The following is a 15,785-nucleotide window of genomic DNA, read 5'->3' as shown; positions in this document are numbered from 1 at the left end:
CAGCGGGGTGGGCATTTTTGCCTAATACGGGGTCAGGAACTGGCTAATAAGGATCGGGGGCTTTTGGCAGCGGTTACAAAGGGGCTCAGTCATTTCTGGAAATGACCTTGGTTCTGGGCTCTGCCTCTGTGGCCTTCGTGTGCAGCCTTGCACCTGTGGGCTTGAGATAGGACTCCGTAAGTCCTTTGTCACTAACTCAGATGTTGTCTGTTTCACTCCAGATGAACGTTGGTTTTCCTGTTTTTCTTCAGGCAAAACTCTGTCTTTCCTCACCTGTAGCATTTTTTACGTGTGAGGAGTCTGGGCCTGTCTGTGGCTGCCCAGCACAGGTGTCCTCTGGGCCATATTAATGTACGCTGCTTCTGCACATTGTTGCTCTGCCCCTGTGAGTCGAGGCACTGTCCATTCTGAAGAGAGTTCCTTGTGATCTCAGGAAAACATCCATTTACTCTCCAGTTCCCTATTTCATTTTCTATCCTGTTGGGAGCCAGAGAGCAGAAAGAGAGGGCTCAGGTCCATGACTGTGCCTGAGTGAGGAGAACCACAAAAGAACATCCTTGTGAATAGAAGCCAGCTCAAAAGTTGCTGCAGAATTTTTTTTAAATTATAGGTTGCTGCCCTAGACCTTGTTACATAAATTATAGTATGAAATCCTCCAGCCCTAGACCTTGTTACATAAATTATAGTATAAAATCCTCCAAATTCTGAATTCCAACACACATCTGATCATAAATGCTTCAGGTAGAGGGCATTCAGATTGTGGATCTGTACAGAAAAGCACTTAGAATAATAGTTCCTGGCATGTAATGTGTGCTCAGTTGCTTCCGTCTTGTCCGACTCTTTGAGACCCTGTGGTCTGTAGCCCTCCAGGCTCCTCTGTCCGTGGGATTCTCCAGGCAAGAATACTCGAGTAGGTTGCCATGTCCTGCTCCAGGGCATCTTCCCAACTCAGGGACTGAACCTATGTCTCCTGCATTGTAGGTGGATTCTTACTGCTGACCATGAGGGAAGCCCTGGTGTATAATAAACGTACACAAAGAAACTACTGGTATTACGTCACGTTTAGCCTGGCCCAGTGTGGCTGTTTTACTTAGCCTAGAAGCCATTGTCACATTGTGCACATTTAAACTTAGGAAGATCAAGCATATCACCCTATGACCAAATGGGTGATGCCCCAACTCACTTTAATATAACAAGCCTTCCTTGTCTGCTTATCATCTCTCTTTTGGTTTTCCCATCCCTACCTTCAGTTAGCAAGACAGGGATTCAATGTCGTGCTTATCAGCCGGACACTGGAAAAACTACAGGCCATTGCTGCGGAGATTGGTGAGTGACTCCAAGAAATAAGGGAGATGTTTGTGGAGCCTACTAGCCAGGTCTGCTCACATCCTGCCTGCAGAGGCATCTGTCAGCATCCCTACATTTGCTCTCTGGTGCCTGGGGTACAAGCCTCCTTTGGGGAGCCCAGTTTACAAAGTTAAGTGCAGGACATAAGTGGCTTGAGCTCACTTTAGTTCATCAGTGATTCTTTGGGCTTCATGAAGCAGAAACACGTTCACCCCACAAATAGGTCCACTCCTTTCTTGTGTCTAGGGTCTGTCTCTAGAATCAGATCCCCTCATCCAGAGGCCTCAGCTGTCTGAATGCTTCAGTTACTTCCTTCAAAAGCAGGGACTTCCTATGTCTGTGCGGTGCTCCTTGCAGAGGGATGAGAGACAATGCTCACTGCTAGTTGTTAGATTAAAAAAAAAAAAAGATTTAATTCAGGGCTGCTATGTATGGTGTGAGGGTTGTCACTATACAACCCTAAAAGGTAGGATTTATATTATAATATTTTATTTTGATGATCCACTCTGAAGTGTTTTTAGTCAATAATGATCATCATATCCCCTTCTGAGCATTTGAATTTGAATAATTAACTATTAACTTAGTGATTAATAAACTCAATGCAAAGGAATGAGTCTTTAACTATGAAGACTCATGAAGACCATAGCAGGCTGTCTGCAGACAGTCTTATTTCCCTGGGACAAATTTGAATAAGAGAAGACCGTGGGGGAGTATGTGTCTGAACACTCACAATGAGGAGGCTCAGTGCCCTTGAACCAGTGAATTCTGCTTTTGTTCTCTGACTGGATATCTGAAATAACTTTGACCAGGACTAGGACATTCTTCAGTATTTTCCTTAATGTGCACTTTTTATTGTCTTTTTGAAAAACAAGTAGTGTCTTTGAAGTGTCCCCAGGCTATGCCTTAAGATCACTTGCCCCAGAAATATTGGGTCTAACTCCAAAGCTGAGTGGGCAGCAGCTAGTGAAATCTGCCTGCAGTTTTTATATCTAAGAAAAAGCTCCAGCAGAAGGCAAGTTCACATAGACCAGTGGAAAGAAGATTGAACTTGGACGGAGCAGGGTGTGGGTGCCCTTGGTCAAGCTAGTAAGCTTCTTAGAGCCTTAATTTTCTCCTGCAGAAAGTGGAGACAATGCCTACCTCATTCTTGAGAATATTAAAAAAATATACTGTGCGTGTAAATGTTTTGTAAATGCTAAAGTGTTGGACAAATGCGAAGGGTTTCTGAGTGTACGTGGAGAGGACCGGATACTCACTGAGGACAAGGCTCACACTTTGCTCTAACAGCCCTCAGCCCACGGGTCTGAAACTTGAGCATGCACCACAGTCACCCTCAGTGCATGTGAAAACAGATCACCAGGCCCACTCCCAGGGTTTCCTGGTTCAGCAGGTCTGGGTGGAGCCTGAGATTTTATTTCTAACAAGTTACCAGTGATGCTGATGCTATGGTCTGCGGGCCTTGCTTTGAGAACTATTGTATTAAATCTGTTATAATGCCTTTACTTGTCACTGCAGTGACTCTTAGAATCACACAGAAACCATCATTCACAAATCCTTTAACACATTCCAGCATTTATCTGAGGTTATTTCTTGTTTCTAATTAAGATGATGGGCTTGTGTTCTTAAGAGTCTGTTCTGTTTAGGTAATACTCAGGGAATATTAGGGGAATAAGGACAAGAGGGGGATTTAGACACCTGTTCATTGAAAAATAACTATTGTCTCTGATGCAGAGCTGACGATAGGAAGTACTGTGAAGATAATACAAGCAGATTTTGCCAAAGATGACATCTATGACTATATTAAAGAAAAACTTAAAGGCTTAGAAATTGGAATTTTAGGTAAGTAAATTGCAATAATGCAAAGCTTGTTGAAATAAGTCAGTGAAATAATGATCTTAGTGAGACTTGATTATTCAGTAGTAGCTTAAATTTAACCCATGACTGTAAGCTGTAGCATTAAACCAAATATTAAAGTTCAGTTCTACAAAAGGCATTACTGGATTAACTAATTTGTATATGGTTTTGGAATGTAGCAAACCTACATAATTTCAATCTTCCCAACCATATTTCCTAGTATTAAAATATTTTTCTTTCACTGAAGGTTGACATTTGACAGGAAGAGGGAAACTTTGGTCTAATGGAATTAGTTTAGTAAACCAACATTGCCGTGATTGATTCATGAAGTAGTGAGTCAGTATGGTTATATGAGGATAGAGTTTCTCATCTGGGAAATAAGAGCCAATTTTCTTTTCTGTGATAATTTATAGATGATCTGTTTTGTGAGCGCATACACAGTACAATGTATTGTAGAGAGAAGGAGGACTTGATTTTCAAAATAATTACATGTTTACTAATAATAATGTAAAATGTACTCTAGGAAAACTAGAAAGAGCAGATGAACACATAAAAGAATTATGAGTTCCTTAAAATCTTTAACAGCCTGAGATGGCATCTTGGTACATATTTTTCCAGATACATACATGCATATTTTCAAAATGAGGATTAAACTTACATACGGTTTTGCAACATTTAAAAAAATTATACATTACAAATGTTCTCCCAGGTTTTTAAAACTCTGAGCAGTCATAGTTTTGAATGACTGCATTGCATCCCACCATATGGCTGTACCATGGTTCATTTTATCTGCATTATATTATTGGACCACAATTTTTTCCCTTCCAGTTTCCTCACTGTTATTGAATTATGTTGCAGTGAACAGCCTTTTATATAGTCTTTTTGTACATGCTTTCTTGGAAAACTTCTCAAGAGAAGAATTTCTGGGTTGAATATGACAATTTTTAAGGCTTTCAATAGACATTTGACATGGACTCTTCTGATATCTTTTCGTTTTGCCTTTCTTGGTCAGTCAACAATGTTGGAATGCTTCCAAACCTTCTCCCAAGCCATTTCCTTAACACGTCAGATGACATCCAGGTAGGCTTGTACTGTTCTGTGGATGTTTTCCTCTCCCCCAGTCCTGAGCCCCCAGCTGGGTAATACCAGGGCTGGGAAGGGGTGATGGGAGTGTGGTCAAAATTCTGCAATGCAGGTGGATGACTGGAGGTGTCCCTTTCAAGTACTCACGTGAGTACTTGATACATAGTGAAGGGTATCACTGTTCTGGACTATCTCTAGGAAAAGAACATCTTCCCTCTTCTCCACACATCAAAATTCACTTGTCCCAGTCTTTTGGGGGCTCTATACTGTGCTTTATAAGGGAAGTAATGCTGCCTAACAAATTCATAGCTCTGGATTCATTGGGAGAAAGCCAGCTCTTTGGCTTTCTTTGCCTTTCAAGGTCATAAGATTCACTCAACTTTCAGTGTGAGGGAAGTCCATAATACAGACTTTGTGGCTGAGGGTGTTGTAAGTTCAACAAGCTTAACTCAGACCCATGACTGTCATTGTTGGTCTTGAGTAAATTTATTATGCATTAACAGTCTTTGAAGGCAGTGTATTTTGACTCTTCTCCAGGCTTTGCCCTTTGAAATCAAAGGGTTAGACCAATTTTGAACAGGCTATGATGCTTCTATTCCCCAATCTTGCAAGTATTCCTAAAGGTTCCATGTAAGCCCCAGTGTACTGCATGGACGAATAATGCCAGATTGCTTGGACACTGCTGAACCTCCTCACCAAACCTCTTCTGGCCACATGTCTAACTCCATGTTCCTGTTTCTGGCATAAGTCTGTGTGTCTTTTCATTAAGCTCACTCCATTCCTGCTTTTCTTTATTTATGTCTACATTTGTACTTGTCTATGTGTCTGTCCCTCTTTCCTTCTTTGTGTGTCTTGGGTGATTCTGGTAGTTTCTTTATCTGGCTTCTGGAGCCCAGAACCTCTACCTTATATTATACAACCATTCATCTTAATAATCTTTATGTTGCTACTGCTAAGTCGCTTCAGTCGTGTCCAACTCTGTGTGACCCCATGGACGGCAGCCCACCAGGCTCCTCCGTCCCTGGGATTCTCCAGGCAAGAACACTGGAGTGGGTTGCCATTTCCTTCTCCAATGCCTGAAAGTGAACAGTGAAAGTGAAGTCGCTTAGTCGTGTCCGACTCTAGCGACCCCATGGACTGAAGCCTACCAGGCTCCTCCGTCCATGGGATTTTCTAGGCAAGAGTACTGGAGTGGGGTGCCATGGCCTTCTCCAAATCTTTATGTTAGTGTCTTCTAGACCCACATTTACCAACCTCCCTTTCTTTAGCTGGAAATTGACCATCTCCCTTTGAGAAACAGTGTCCATATTCCTCCCTAAATTTTCAAGGAAACTCTTAATTGACTTCTATTCAAGATCATGTTCTTGGAGACGCATAGTATAGTTGTCAGATTTTCCCCAGTTCTAGTGCATTGTTGCTGAATATCAACTTGGAGTGTAGTTTGCAGACTAAATGATACAACAATTTAGGCACACACTTTTGTCCACTTTGTGGTTCTTTAGCATTGAATATTTCTCAAGAGAATTTCTCAAATGATCCAGCTAAATCATGATTGTGATTATTTATTACAGAGCCTCATCCACTGTAACATCACCTCCGTTGTGAAGGTATGTGATCAATGTATGTGCTCAGCGCGTTAAAATGTAGTAGCTGTTGGAATTTGGCAACTCAGGAGAACTGGCCCCTTCCCTGTAAATGTAGAATTCTTTAAAATTGAACTGTACTTGATTGAAAGACTATGTAGTAGCCTTTTAATTGTCTCATTCATTTTTCATTAAGAAAATACAGTGAATTCACTCTCCCTAGCATCTGAATCTTATTTCTGCATTCAGTTTTGTCATATGTCAGAACATATGCGGCTTGATGATGATGAATTCAGGATTCCAAAGCAACTTATAAAAATGAGTACCCTCCTCTGAATTTAGTCTTTGTAAATAGAGGAAAGCTCACTCTGTTTGGAAAAAGGACAGAGACTGTGGTTTAAATTTTATAGACTTGTTAAAAAAATTTTTTTTGTTGAATTGAAGTTCAAGTGCATGTGTGTTCTGATTCCAGATCAGTTACTAGTTAAGTAGACAGCATTGGGCATGCCATTTAGCTCCCTTGAACTTCATATTCTTCATCTGCTATTAATGTATTGAGGGTTGAACTAAATGGTGTGTCAAGTGCCATTCAGCACTCAGGTCCTTTTATTAGAATTTACTGCATAAGCATTTATAGGCTATCCTATGCTGTACCTTTGTATGAATAAAAAAAAGGTAGACAGATTGGGCAGACAGTTTGGAGAAAGGTACTGCCTGAGAGTGGACATAGCCCTATGCTTGATGAGTAGATGATGCTTTTGTGTGGAAACAAAAAAAGCCTTTAATCTTTCCCAGCATCAGGGTCTTTACCTCTGAATGATGAAAGCCATCTAAATGGCTTGAGTGAACCCTGGACTTTTAGCCCACACTCACTCCCACAGCTGGGCATCTTGTATGGTATACGCAGTTCCCAACTGTGCATGGAAGCCCTCATAACTGCTCTGGATGGTTCAGTGAAACATCAGCAATGAATCAGGCATGACTGATTTTATTAAACTGGGACCCTTGTTGTAGAGCAGTGGGAAGTGCAGACTCATCTTCACAACATGCACTGGCAGCAGAAGACTGCTTTCCAGAGGAAAGGGGGGTAGATGCTGAGCAGACCAAAACTCTCTCTCTATATATATATACCATTGGTTTTTTTGTTTGTTTTGGTAAATATACATTCTTTTTATGTTGAGCAATTAATGGCTTTTTAAAATCCCCAGGCCATATAACTGAAAGTTTTATATGTCCCACTGTTGTCTGCAGCCTTACCACTAAAACCTTTCCATTAATGTATACATTGCTCTTTTAGTCTTGGTCTGTTTGATCACAGGGTTTCCCAAATGTATTTGACAACCTTCTGATTCTTTTAGCAGAAAAATGCTTTGATTTTCTAAAAAATATATATATTTTTTACACACTGGTAGACACTAACTTCCTTAAGTAACAAAGAAAACAAATTGAAGGTTAGCTTCTAAGTATGTCATGCCCAAGATGGCCATGCTGGTTGGAAACATGACTCAGTTCAGTTCAGCTCAGTTGCTCAGTTGTGTCCAACAATTCGTGACCCCGTGGACTGCAGCATGCCAGACCTCCCTGTCCATCACCAACTTCTAGAGCTTGCTCAAACTCATGTCCATCGAGTTGGTGATGCCATCCACCCATCTCATCCTCTGTTGTCCCCTTCTCCTCCTGCCTTCAATCTTTCCCAGAATCAGGGTCTTTTCCAATGAGTCAGTTCTTTGCATCAGGTGGCCAAAATATTGGAGTTTCAGCTTCAGCATCAGTCCTTCCAATGAATATTCAGGACTGATTTCTGTAAAGATGGACTGGTTGGGTCTCCTTGCAGTCCAAGGGACTCTCAAGAGTCTTCTCCAACACCACAGTTCAAAAGCATCAATTCTTCGGTGCTCAGCTTTCTTTATAATCCAACTCTCACATCCATACATGACAACTGGAAAAACCATAGCTTTGACTAGATGGACATTTGTTGGCAAAGTAATATCTCTGCTTTTTAATAACGCTGTCTAGGTTGGTTATAACTTTTCTTCCAAGGAGCAAGCATCTTTTAATTTCATGGCTGCAGTCACCATTTGCAGTGATTTTGGAGCCCAAAAAGATAAAGTCTGTCACTGTTTCCATTGTTTCACCATCTATCTGCCATGGAGTGATGAGACCAGATCCATGATCTTAGTTTTCTGAATGTTGACTAGTATCATTTAGTTATTCCAAAGGAACCATCTGGAAACACTAGAGTTCTCTATCAAGGGCAAAATTGGAGAATGAGTTTGAGGGCAAAGGGAAGGTAGGATAAGAGACTAAATACTGGAATGTTTGAGACAGGGACCCACAAAGTCCGGTGTTGTCTGTCTAATTGGGATCATTCACCCAATCAGGCTTTTGGGAGACTATGAGAAATGCTGTCCAACAGTGCTCCACCTTAATGAAGTTGGGAGAATCAAGGCAAGGGTGTTGCTCCAGAACTGACAGGGAGGACCTCTCCCGGGGGCAGTAAATTGGACTGGGGAAGGGATTTTTCAATCCTGTTGTAACTCCAGCAGACCAGCAGACATGTATCTAGGGAGCTATTTCATAGACCGCATGCAGGCTAACAAGGCTGCTGTTGAATTGAAGAGATGTCCTTCTTTATCTCGTACCTTGTATGTGAGATGGACACTTGTTAGGTTTCCTGACGGTTCCCTAATTCTAACTCCTGTGGGGTTTTATAATGGCCAACCTACTTTTAGCTCTCTGCCAGAATGAAGGGAGTCTGGGAGCCTCATTGTTGGTCCCATAGCCATATGTCAGTTCCATAGCTTTTCACTCCGTTTTCCACAAAGACTTCAGTTTTAGGAAGAAGAAACTAGAGGCCTCTGAACTGTTTGCCATTTGTTTAAGATGCCTTGGGTAGGTTCCAGCAGACTCTAATGTTGCCAAAATTACCTCCAATGAGTGTCAGCAGATTTTCAAGGCCATTTGAGAAGCTGAAGTTCTTTCTCCAGTTTCTTCCAGCACCTATTTCCCAAATTCCCACTGCCCATTGCTACTTTGTTTCTTTAATGTCAGGGCTTTGGTCTTCTCTTATAGATGACACAGCTGATTCTGAAACACATGGAATCAAGGTAAGTTCTTTCCTTGAAAAGGCTTGGAGCAGCCTGTGCTGCCTGGCCTGGCAGTCAGCTGAGCTGGGGATCAGGGGGACAAGGTTCATCTGCTGCTGCTTTAACAAATGATAAAACTGCGGTGAAAGTTCATGGAGATTGTGGTTGAAAGCCTAACATTCTGGACCAGGCCAGCTTTGCCAACAGATAAGCATATATGAAGGTCAAATGTAGCATATACTGGAGGGAGGAAGAAAACAGCAATTCCAGCAGACCTTGTATTAAAAAAAACTAACTCACAATGAGCTTAAAAGAAACTTCAGAAGTTGGGCTGAGACCATTTCTTTGTTATTATGTATTTCAACTCTTGTCAGAATGAATACTCCAACTTAGGGGTAAAAATCACTATCCCATCAGTGTCTCTATTTATTCCACATTTTAAATCACCCTAGTACAATGCCCTGGAGAAGGCAAGGGCACCCCACTCCAGTACTCTTGCCTAGAAAATCCCACGGACGGAGGAGCCTGGTAGGCTGCAGTCCATGGGGTTGCTAAGAGTCAGACACGACTGAGCGACTTCACTTTCACTTTTCACTTTCATGCATTGGAGAAGGAAATGGCAACCCACTCCAGTGTTCTTGCCTGGAGAATCCCAGGGACGGGCGAGCCTGGTGAGCTGACGTCTATGGGGTCACACAGAGTCGAACACGACTGAAGTGACTTAGCAGCAGCAGCAGCAGTACAATACCCATTTGGGAACTGGTTTTGCTCAGGTGGTATTCATTAAAGCAAATGGTTGATAGTTTTATCTTCCCTAGAGAAAGAAGGGGCTTGGCCCTGGTATTCAAATGTGAAGCTTCTTGGTTTTTCTGGATTGAATCCATCTATTAGGGAAGGGTTAAAGATACTGAACTTCCAAAGGGTAAGAACCTCAGAGACTTGTGTAGAAGTGCCTGTGTAAGCTGATGATGGACTGTCAAATTCCACCCAGGGAAGGATTCTACATATGACATCTTTCCTGTTGTGGGTCATTTTTATGAGTCAGAAGGGACTTTGAGCTCATGTGGTCACACTTGAGAGAGAGGCCTCCCTTCCCCCTTGAGTCTTGTCTGAGCTGAGTTCTCTGCATTTTCATGGGGGATCTTTGCTGGAGCTGAGCCCCTGTTTCCTGTCACCAGCCCTTGAGGTCAACTGGCTACCAACTGACATCATTGTATGGTAGTATTGTTCATGATGGAGGTGAAGTTGGACTCAGTTCTTGGAAGCAAAATGCTTAGCACACACACAGAAACCTAGAGAGGATGGAAGTTTCCTAGTGTTCACATGAGTCCCTTTGTTTTCTCCCTTCTCAAGGTGTAATCAAGTATCAAAGTAACTGAAACTTTGTTTCATTGCCTATTAGGCAGAAAGGTCTCATCTTGAACATATCTTCTGGGGTGGCCCTCTTTCCCTGGCCTCTGTACTCCATGTATTCAGCTTCCAAGGTGAGTGACAGATGTAGCCCAAGTCTCCTTCTCCTTCCTTTGGTTTTCCCATTTAGCTCTTTCCTTCAGATCATCTGGCAAGCTGATAGGCAGATTTGCCTAGAGGCACTCTTCTAGGTACAGGGAGCTAGTCCACCAGTATCTGGGTGCAAATTTGAAAAAGATGTGCCCTTGGGCTGATGAAGCCTTGGGGTAGCACAGCCAGGCTCTGCAGCCACCTTAGAATTCCAGCCCCCTTTCACTTCCTTGCCTGGGAGCCGGTGCACTTTTCCTGCCAGCAAGTAACATTGTATTGATAGTTTCTTTCCATCCCAGAGACCTCCCTGGGTATGGCATCTACACATGTGGCAGCCCTAAGTAGGTATTTATTACAAAATGTATATTTCTGCTTTGAGGAAGCTCTTCCCAGACCAGGAAATGAAGTTCTAACTAACTCCCATCAAGGCAAGCTCTCTTGGTGTCCTTTGAAATCTGAGCAAGTTGGCTCCAAGAGAGAATCAAGTCCTTAGGTGTTTCTTCTTTTTGTTCCAGGCTTTGTGTGCACATTTTCCAAGGCACTGCAAGCAGAATATAAGGACAAGGGAATCATCATCCAGGTGAGGTCAATAGTTCTGTGTCCTTGGGAATGGGGACTCTGGACCCCATGGAGCCAGGGCCACTCCTTCTGGCAGAATGGGCTGAGCATGTGTGACTGGGAGAGAGGGTCTGTATGACACCACGTGGGTTCCTGTGATCCTTGAGGTGGCAGTGGGGCCACCATCATTCTGCCTGTTGCTGCCCTCATCCGTGCCCTGAGTGCCGGAGAAGGAAATGGGGTGGGGTGAGTGGGTGCTCAGAAATGCTTGCTGCCTGATGCTGCCATCAGGACAGAAATTAGGATCTTGTCTAACCATCCTTTACTCTCTGACCTAGATCCAGAAGATAGGCTCATGTGGGAGGAACTATGTGTGGGGAACAAGCAACAGAAAACCGGGTACTTGGTCTATGTTGGAAGAGGGGAGAGAATGCTGTGTTTGGTTGCTGTTCATCTGTGATGGGCTACAGAGATTCCACAGTCTGGTTCTTGAGCAGTAGGGGAAGAGGTGCTCTGCTTCCTCTTGAGTCATGGAGTTGACCTTGTTTGAACTGTAAACAGAAAATTGTATCATCACTGCGGTCTTTAGCCTGAACAATATGCCATGTGCTTTCTTTGGCAACACAGTTAACTCTCAAGTGGTTTCTGGAACTTGGAATAAACAGTTTAGAGAGGTTTTTTGTGTTAATTGTTTGTGGAGAAGTTTGATGACATGCTATTATATATGAATAGGGCTTCCCATGCAGTTCAGTCAGTAAAGAATCTGCCTGCGATCCAGGAGACCTGAGTTCAACTCCTGGGTCGGGAAGATCCTCTGGAGAAGGAAATGGCAACCCACTCCATATTCTTGCCTGGAGAATCCCATGAATAGAAGAGCCTGGCAGGCTACAGTCCATGGGGTCACAAGGACACCACTTAGCAACTAAACCACCACCATTATATATGAAAAAGTCACACTCATAGTTTTATTTTTAAAATTAGTGCTATACATACCAATTTTCAATTAAAACACTCAGGTGGACATTCCTATGAATTAACAAGTTATAGGATGAAGCTTATTCAATAGGCAGGTGTGAGTTAATAGTAGGAACTGTGTAAATAAAAGCATCTTTCCAGTTATAGTGAGTACAATCCCATTCTCAGCCTTGCTGAACTGAAGTCTTACTTATCAAAGATTTTTCCCTTCTATCCATTCTGCAGCTCCTAGCTGAGGACAGATTCCTTTTGCAACAGTGTTACTCTGCGTAAGCTAATTTTGCTGCAGTAAAAACCAATTCCTAAAATTTCATTAATTTAAAACCACAAAGATATATTTCTCATTCATGCTACATATTCACTGTGAACTGTCAGAGGGGATTAATTCATTGTAGTGACTGGGTGCCTGGCTGATGGAGCAGCCTCCATCTTGAATACTGTCAGTTGGCATGTCAAAGAAAAAACAGAACAAGTTCAAGAGAACTTCCTTTGATAATTAAGGGCTCTGGGTCAGATAGGTCACCTGTCACTTTTACTCATTCTCATTGGTTAGATCTGATTACATGGTCCCATCCAACTATAGGGACCCAGGAAGTGCAAGTCTATCATGTGTTTGGAAGAAAGAAGAACTAGAAATACTTGGTGAGCAGTGCTAATGATTACCAGAGCCACTTACACTTAGAGATCTTTGGAAGAAAAGTATTATACAAATGAATAACTGTGTCAATTTCCGTGAGAACAAATTGAATTGAACTGACTGACACACACTGGATTCAACTGTGAAACAATGTAATTTCAAGTGTGATTAGAAAAAAAAGTGATGTGACAAAAATTTCAAAAGTAATGTGAAGAAAAAGAAAACAAGGTTTTTTTCCCTAAAGATGCCAAGGTCTCTATGTCAGGGAATAAAGTAAGAAACCCCATCATGAAACCTCACGCCAGGCCACATGTGGTGAGACCACCGGTGGAAGCATGGTGGGGTTTTCAGAGTCCAGTGTGCTGCTGGTTTTTTTTTCTTACCAGAATAGGAAAGATTATGAGGTATCTGCTGTTCCTGGCTCCTAACTAAAGTGTGAAAGTGGGAATCTAAAGTACTTGAAAGTGCTCTAACTTTGGTCACGTGTGTTAGAAATAAACTTCTGTGATATCTCTGCCAGATGAAACATAGAACATCCAGTTAAATTTGAATTTCAGGTAACAGATAATATTTTGAGAATAAGTATATCCCATCAATACTTGATATATAATTAAACTAAACATTTAGCCACTTCCTAGCCATGTGACAGTCTCAGTATCATCTTGAGCTTGATAGCTGTGGGCCAGAGATACTGTAGCTGCTAAGTCAGTGGATTCTGTGGAGCAGAAGATGTGGGGGAGGTGGGGTAGAGGAAGGGAGCTCCTTCTCTCATGCAGAAGCCTTGGAGCTGCTACAAGTCCTGGCAAAGACTCTATGATGTTTTGAAAACTAACTGGTCTCTCCAAACACACATGTAATTGGTACTCAATGAATATTTGTAAAATTCCTGAGGCAGTGTGCACTGTACCCTTGGGTTTGATTTTCAAATCCCAGTGCTGCCGTTTATCCTCTGAGTGATTTTGAACAGCCTGCTTAAACTCTCTGGGTTTGTATCCCCATCTGTAAAAAGGGGTTTATAATAGCTGCTTACTTCTCTGGGTTACTGTGAAGATGTAGTGAATAAGTAATTATGCAAATTTTTACCAATGTTTATTGAGCCCTTGTTTTGTACAGAAAGGTGTTTTGTCAACCAAAACTCACTGTGGGAATAGAAACACTTTTATTATTTCCCTATCTGAAAACTGAGTTTGAAAAAAGATACTTCTTATATTTCTCTAACAGTACACTTAGAGATCTTTGGAAGAAAAGTATTATACAAATGAATAACTGTGTCAATTTCCGTGAGAACAAATTGAATTGAATTGACTGAAACACACTGGATTCAACTGTGAAACAATGTAATTTCAAGTGTGATTAGAAAAAAAAGTGATGTGACAAAAATTTCAAAAGTAATGTGAAGAAAAAAAAAACATGGATTTTTTTCCCTGAAGATGCCAAGGTCTCTATGTCAGGGAATAAAGTAAGAAACCCCATCATGAAACCTCACGCCAGGCCACATGTGGTGAGACCACTGGTGGAAGCATGGTGGGGTTTTCAGAGTCCAGTGTGCTGCTGGTTTTTTTTTTTTCTTACCAGAATAGGAAAGATTATGAGGTATGTGCCGTTCCTGGCTCCTAACTAAAGTGTGAAAGTGGGAATCTAAAGTACTTGAAAGGGCTCCAACTTTGGTAACGTGTGTTAGAAATAAACTTCTGTGATATCTCTGCCAGATGAAACATAGAACATCCAGTTAAATTTGAATTTCAGGTAACAGATAATATTTTGAGAATAAGTATATCCCATCAACTTGATATATAATTAAACATTTTTCCATTGTTTGTCTGAACTTCAAATATAACTGGATGTCCTGCATTTTCACTTTCCAAGTGGGGGAACTGGGTTCTAAGAGTTCATGTTCTCACTCACATTGTGTCTACTTGAACCACCTGATGTAGTGTGACTAAGGCCTCATCCGGAGTTGCTTGCTAAATTAAGCCAGAAATCAACCTTTCTGATCCCAGCTCTGTGCTGGTTCCACACCTTTAACTATTCTATGATCATATATTGTCCTGAGACTTTTTAAGGGAAGAATAGAGTTCGAACACGAAGGGATGGTAACATGGGTGTTAATTTCTCAGGGCTGGGCAGATTGCTCCTGTGTCATGGTTTTCATTTCCCGTTGTAGGTATTGACCCCATATGCCATTTCAACTCCAATGACCAAGTATCTAAGTACCAACATGATAACCAAGACTGCGGATGAGTTTGTTAAAGAATCACTGAATTATGTCACGATTGGAGACGAAACCTGTGGCTGCCTCACCCATGAAATCTTGGTAATTGATAACTTCTCCTTTCTTGAAGCAAGGGAGGACAGGCATGCGTGTGGCCGCAGCAGGGATTAGTCAGCTTTTCCTTGCTGTCGGAGCTTTCAGTAGTTCTCTGTCACACAAGGGTGGTGGTGCCAGAGGTATGCTGCTGAGGGTAATCCAGCCCATGAAAAGGCATATTTAGCCAGGGCAAGGAGAAGCTGGAGGGCTGGATGTCCAGCTGTAGATGACTCCGAAGTTGGCTTATCTCATCCTTGGGTGCCTCACCTCTCCCCTCAGAAAGTAAAGTGATTCCCAGAGCTTTGTGGAGGTCAGACCAAAACTCAAGGTGCTTCTTCCCTGTAGGGGCTGTCTATGTTTTTGGCCTTCTGTGCCAGTAAATGTTTAACTTTCCAGGGAAAAAAAAACCAAAAAAACAAAATACCTTGAAAGTGAAAGAAAGTGAAAGTGAAGTTGCTCAGTCGTGTCCGACTCTTTGCGACCCCGTGGACTGTAGTCTATCAGGCTCCTCCTTCCATGGGATTTTCCAGGCAAGAGTGCTGGAGTGGACTGCCATTGTGTAGCATTTACTGATTGATTACCATGATTGATGTGAAGCTACCACTGTGTTGTCACTGCACATGAACTCAGGAGGAAGCTCACAATTGGCTCTCGTGAGCAAGTACAAGACGGTTCCTGTACGCTATGGACTCCATCAAATGTGGAAATAAAGTCTGAAGTATGTGGCATGAGGAGTTCTGGCCATCCCTGGGCTGTTTTTAGTAAAAACAAACAAACAAACATGAAACAAAGGTAGAGGAGTTGCATACTAATACTGAAAACAGACAGACAGGATAGTTCTGTTTCCAGCATCA

At 42.1% G+C, this 15,785-nt stretch overlaps 1 protein-coding gene across 1 annotated transcript in view; it reads left to right on the top strand.

The window, feature by feature from the left end:
- HSD17B3 (hydroxysteroid 17-beta dehydrogenase 3) overlaps nucleotides 1-15,785 on the top strand; it is a 55,456-nt gene that overhangs the window by 25,221 nt on the left and 14,450 nt on the right. The window contains exons 3-10 of the mRNA XM_027550247.1: nucleotides 1,251-1,326; nucleotides 3,079-3,186; nucleotides 4,214-4,281; nucleotides 5,856-5,891; nucleotides 8,940-8,974; nucleotides 10,356-10,441; nucleotides 10,969-11,033; nucleotides 14,788-14,937. Coding sequence (XP_027406048.1) covers nucleotides 1,251-1,326; nucleotides 3,079-3,186; nucleotides 4,214-4,281; nucleotides 5,856-5,891; nucleotides 8,940-8,974; nucleotides 10,356-10,441; nucleotides 10,969-11,033; nucleotides 14,788-14,937 — 624 coding nt within the window. The remainder of the gene's footprint in view (nucleotides 1-1,250; nucleotides 1,327-3,078; nucleotides 3,187-4,213; nucleotides 4,282-5,855; nucleotides 5,892-8,939; nucleotides 8,975-10,355; nucleotides 10,442-10,968; nucleotides 11,034-14,787; nucleotides 14,938-15,785) is intronic.

Source organism: Bos indicus x Bos taurus, chromosome 8, assembly GCF_003369695.1.
Source record: "Bos indicus x Bos taurus breed Angus x Brahman F1 hybrid chromosome 8, Bos_hybrid_MaternalHap_v2.0, whole genome shotgun sequence".
NCBI classification, from domain to species: domain Eukaryota; kingdom Metazoa; phylum Chordata; class Mammalia; order Artiodactyla; family Bovidae; genus Bos; species Bos indicus x Bos taurus.
Note: the sequence above shows the minus strand (reverse complement) of the source record. Positions and strands in the feature narration are given on the sequence as shown.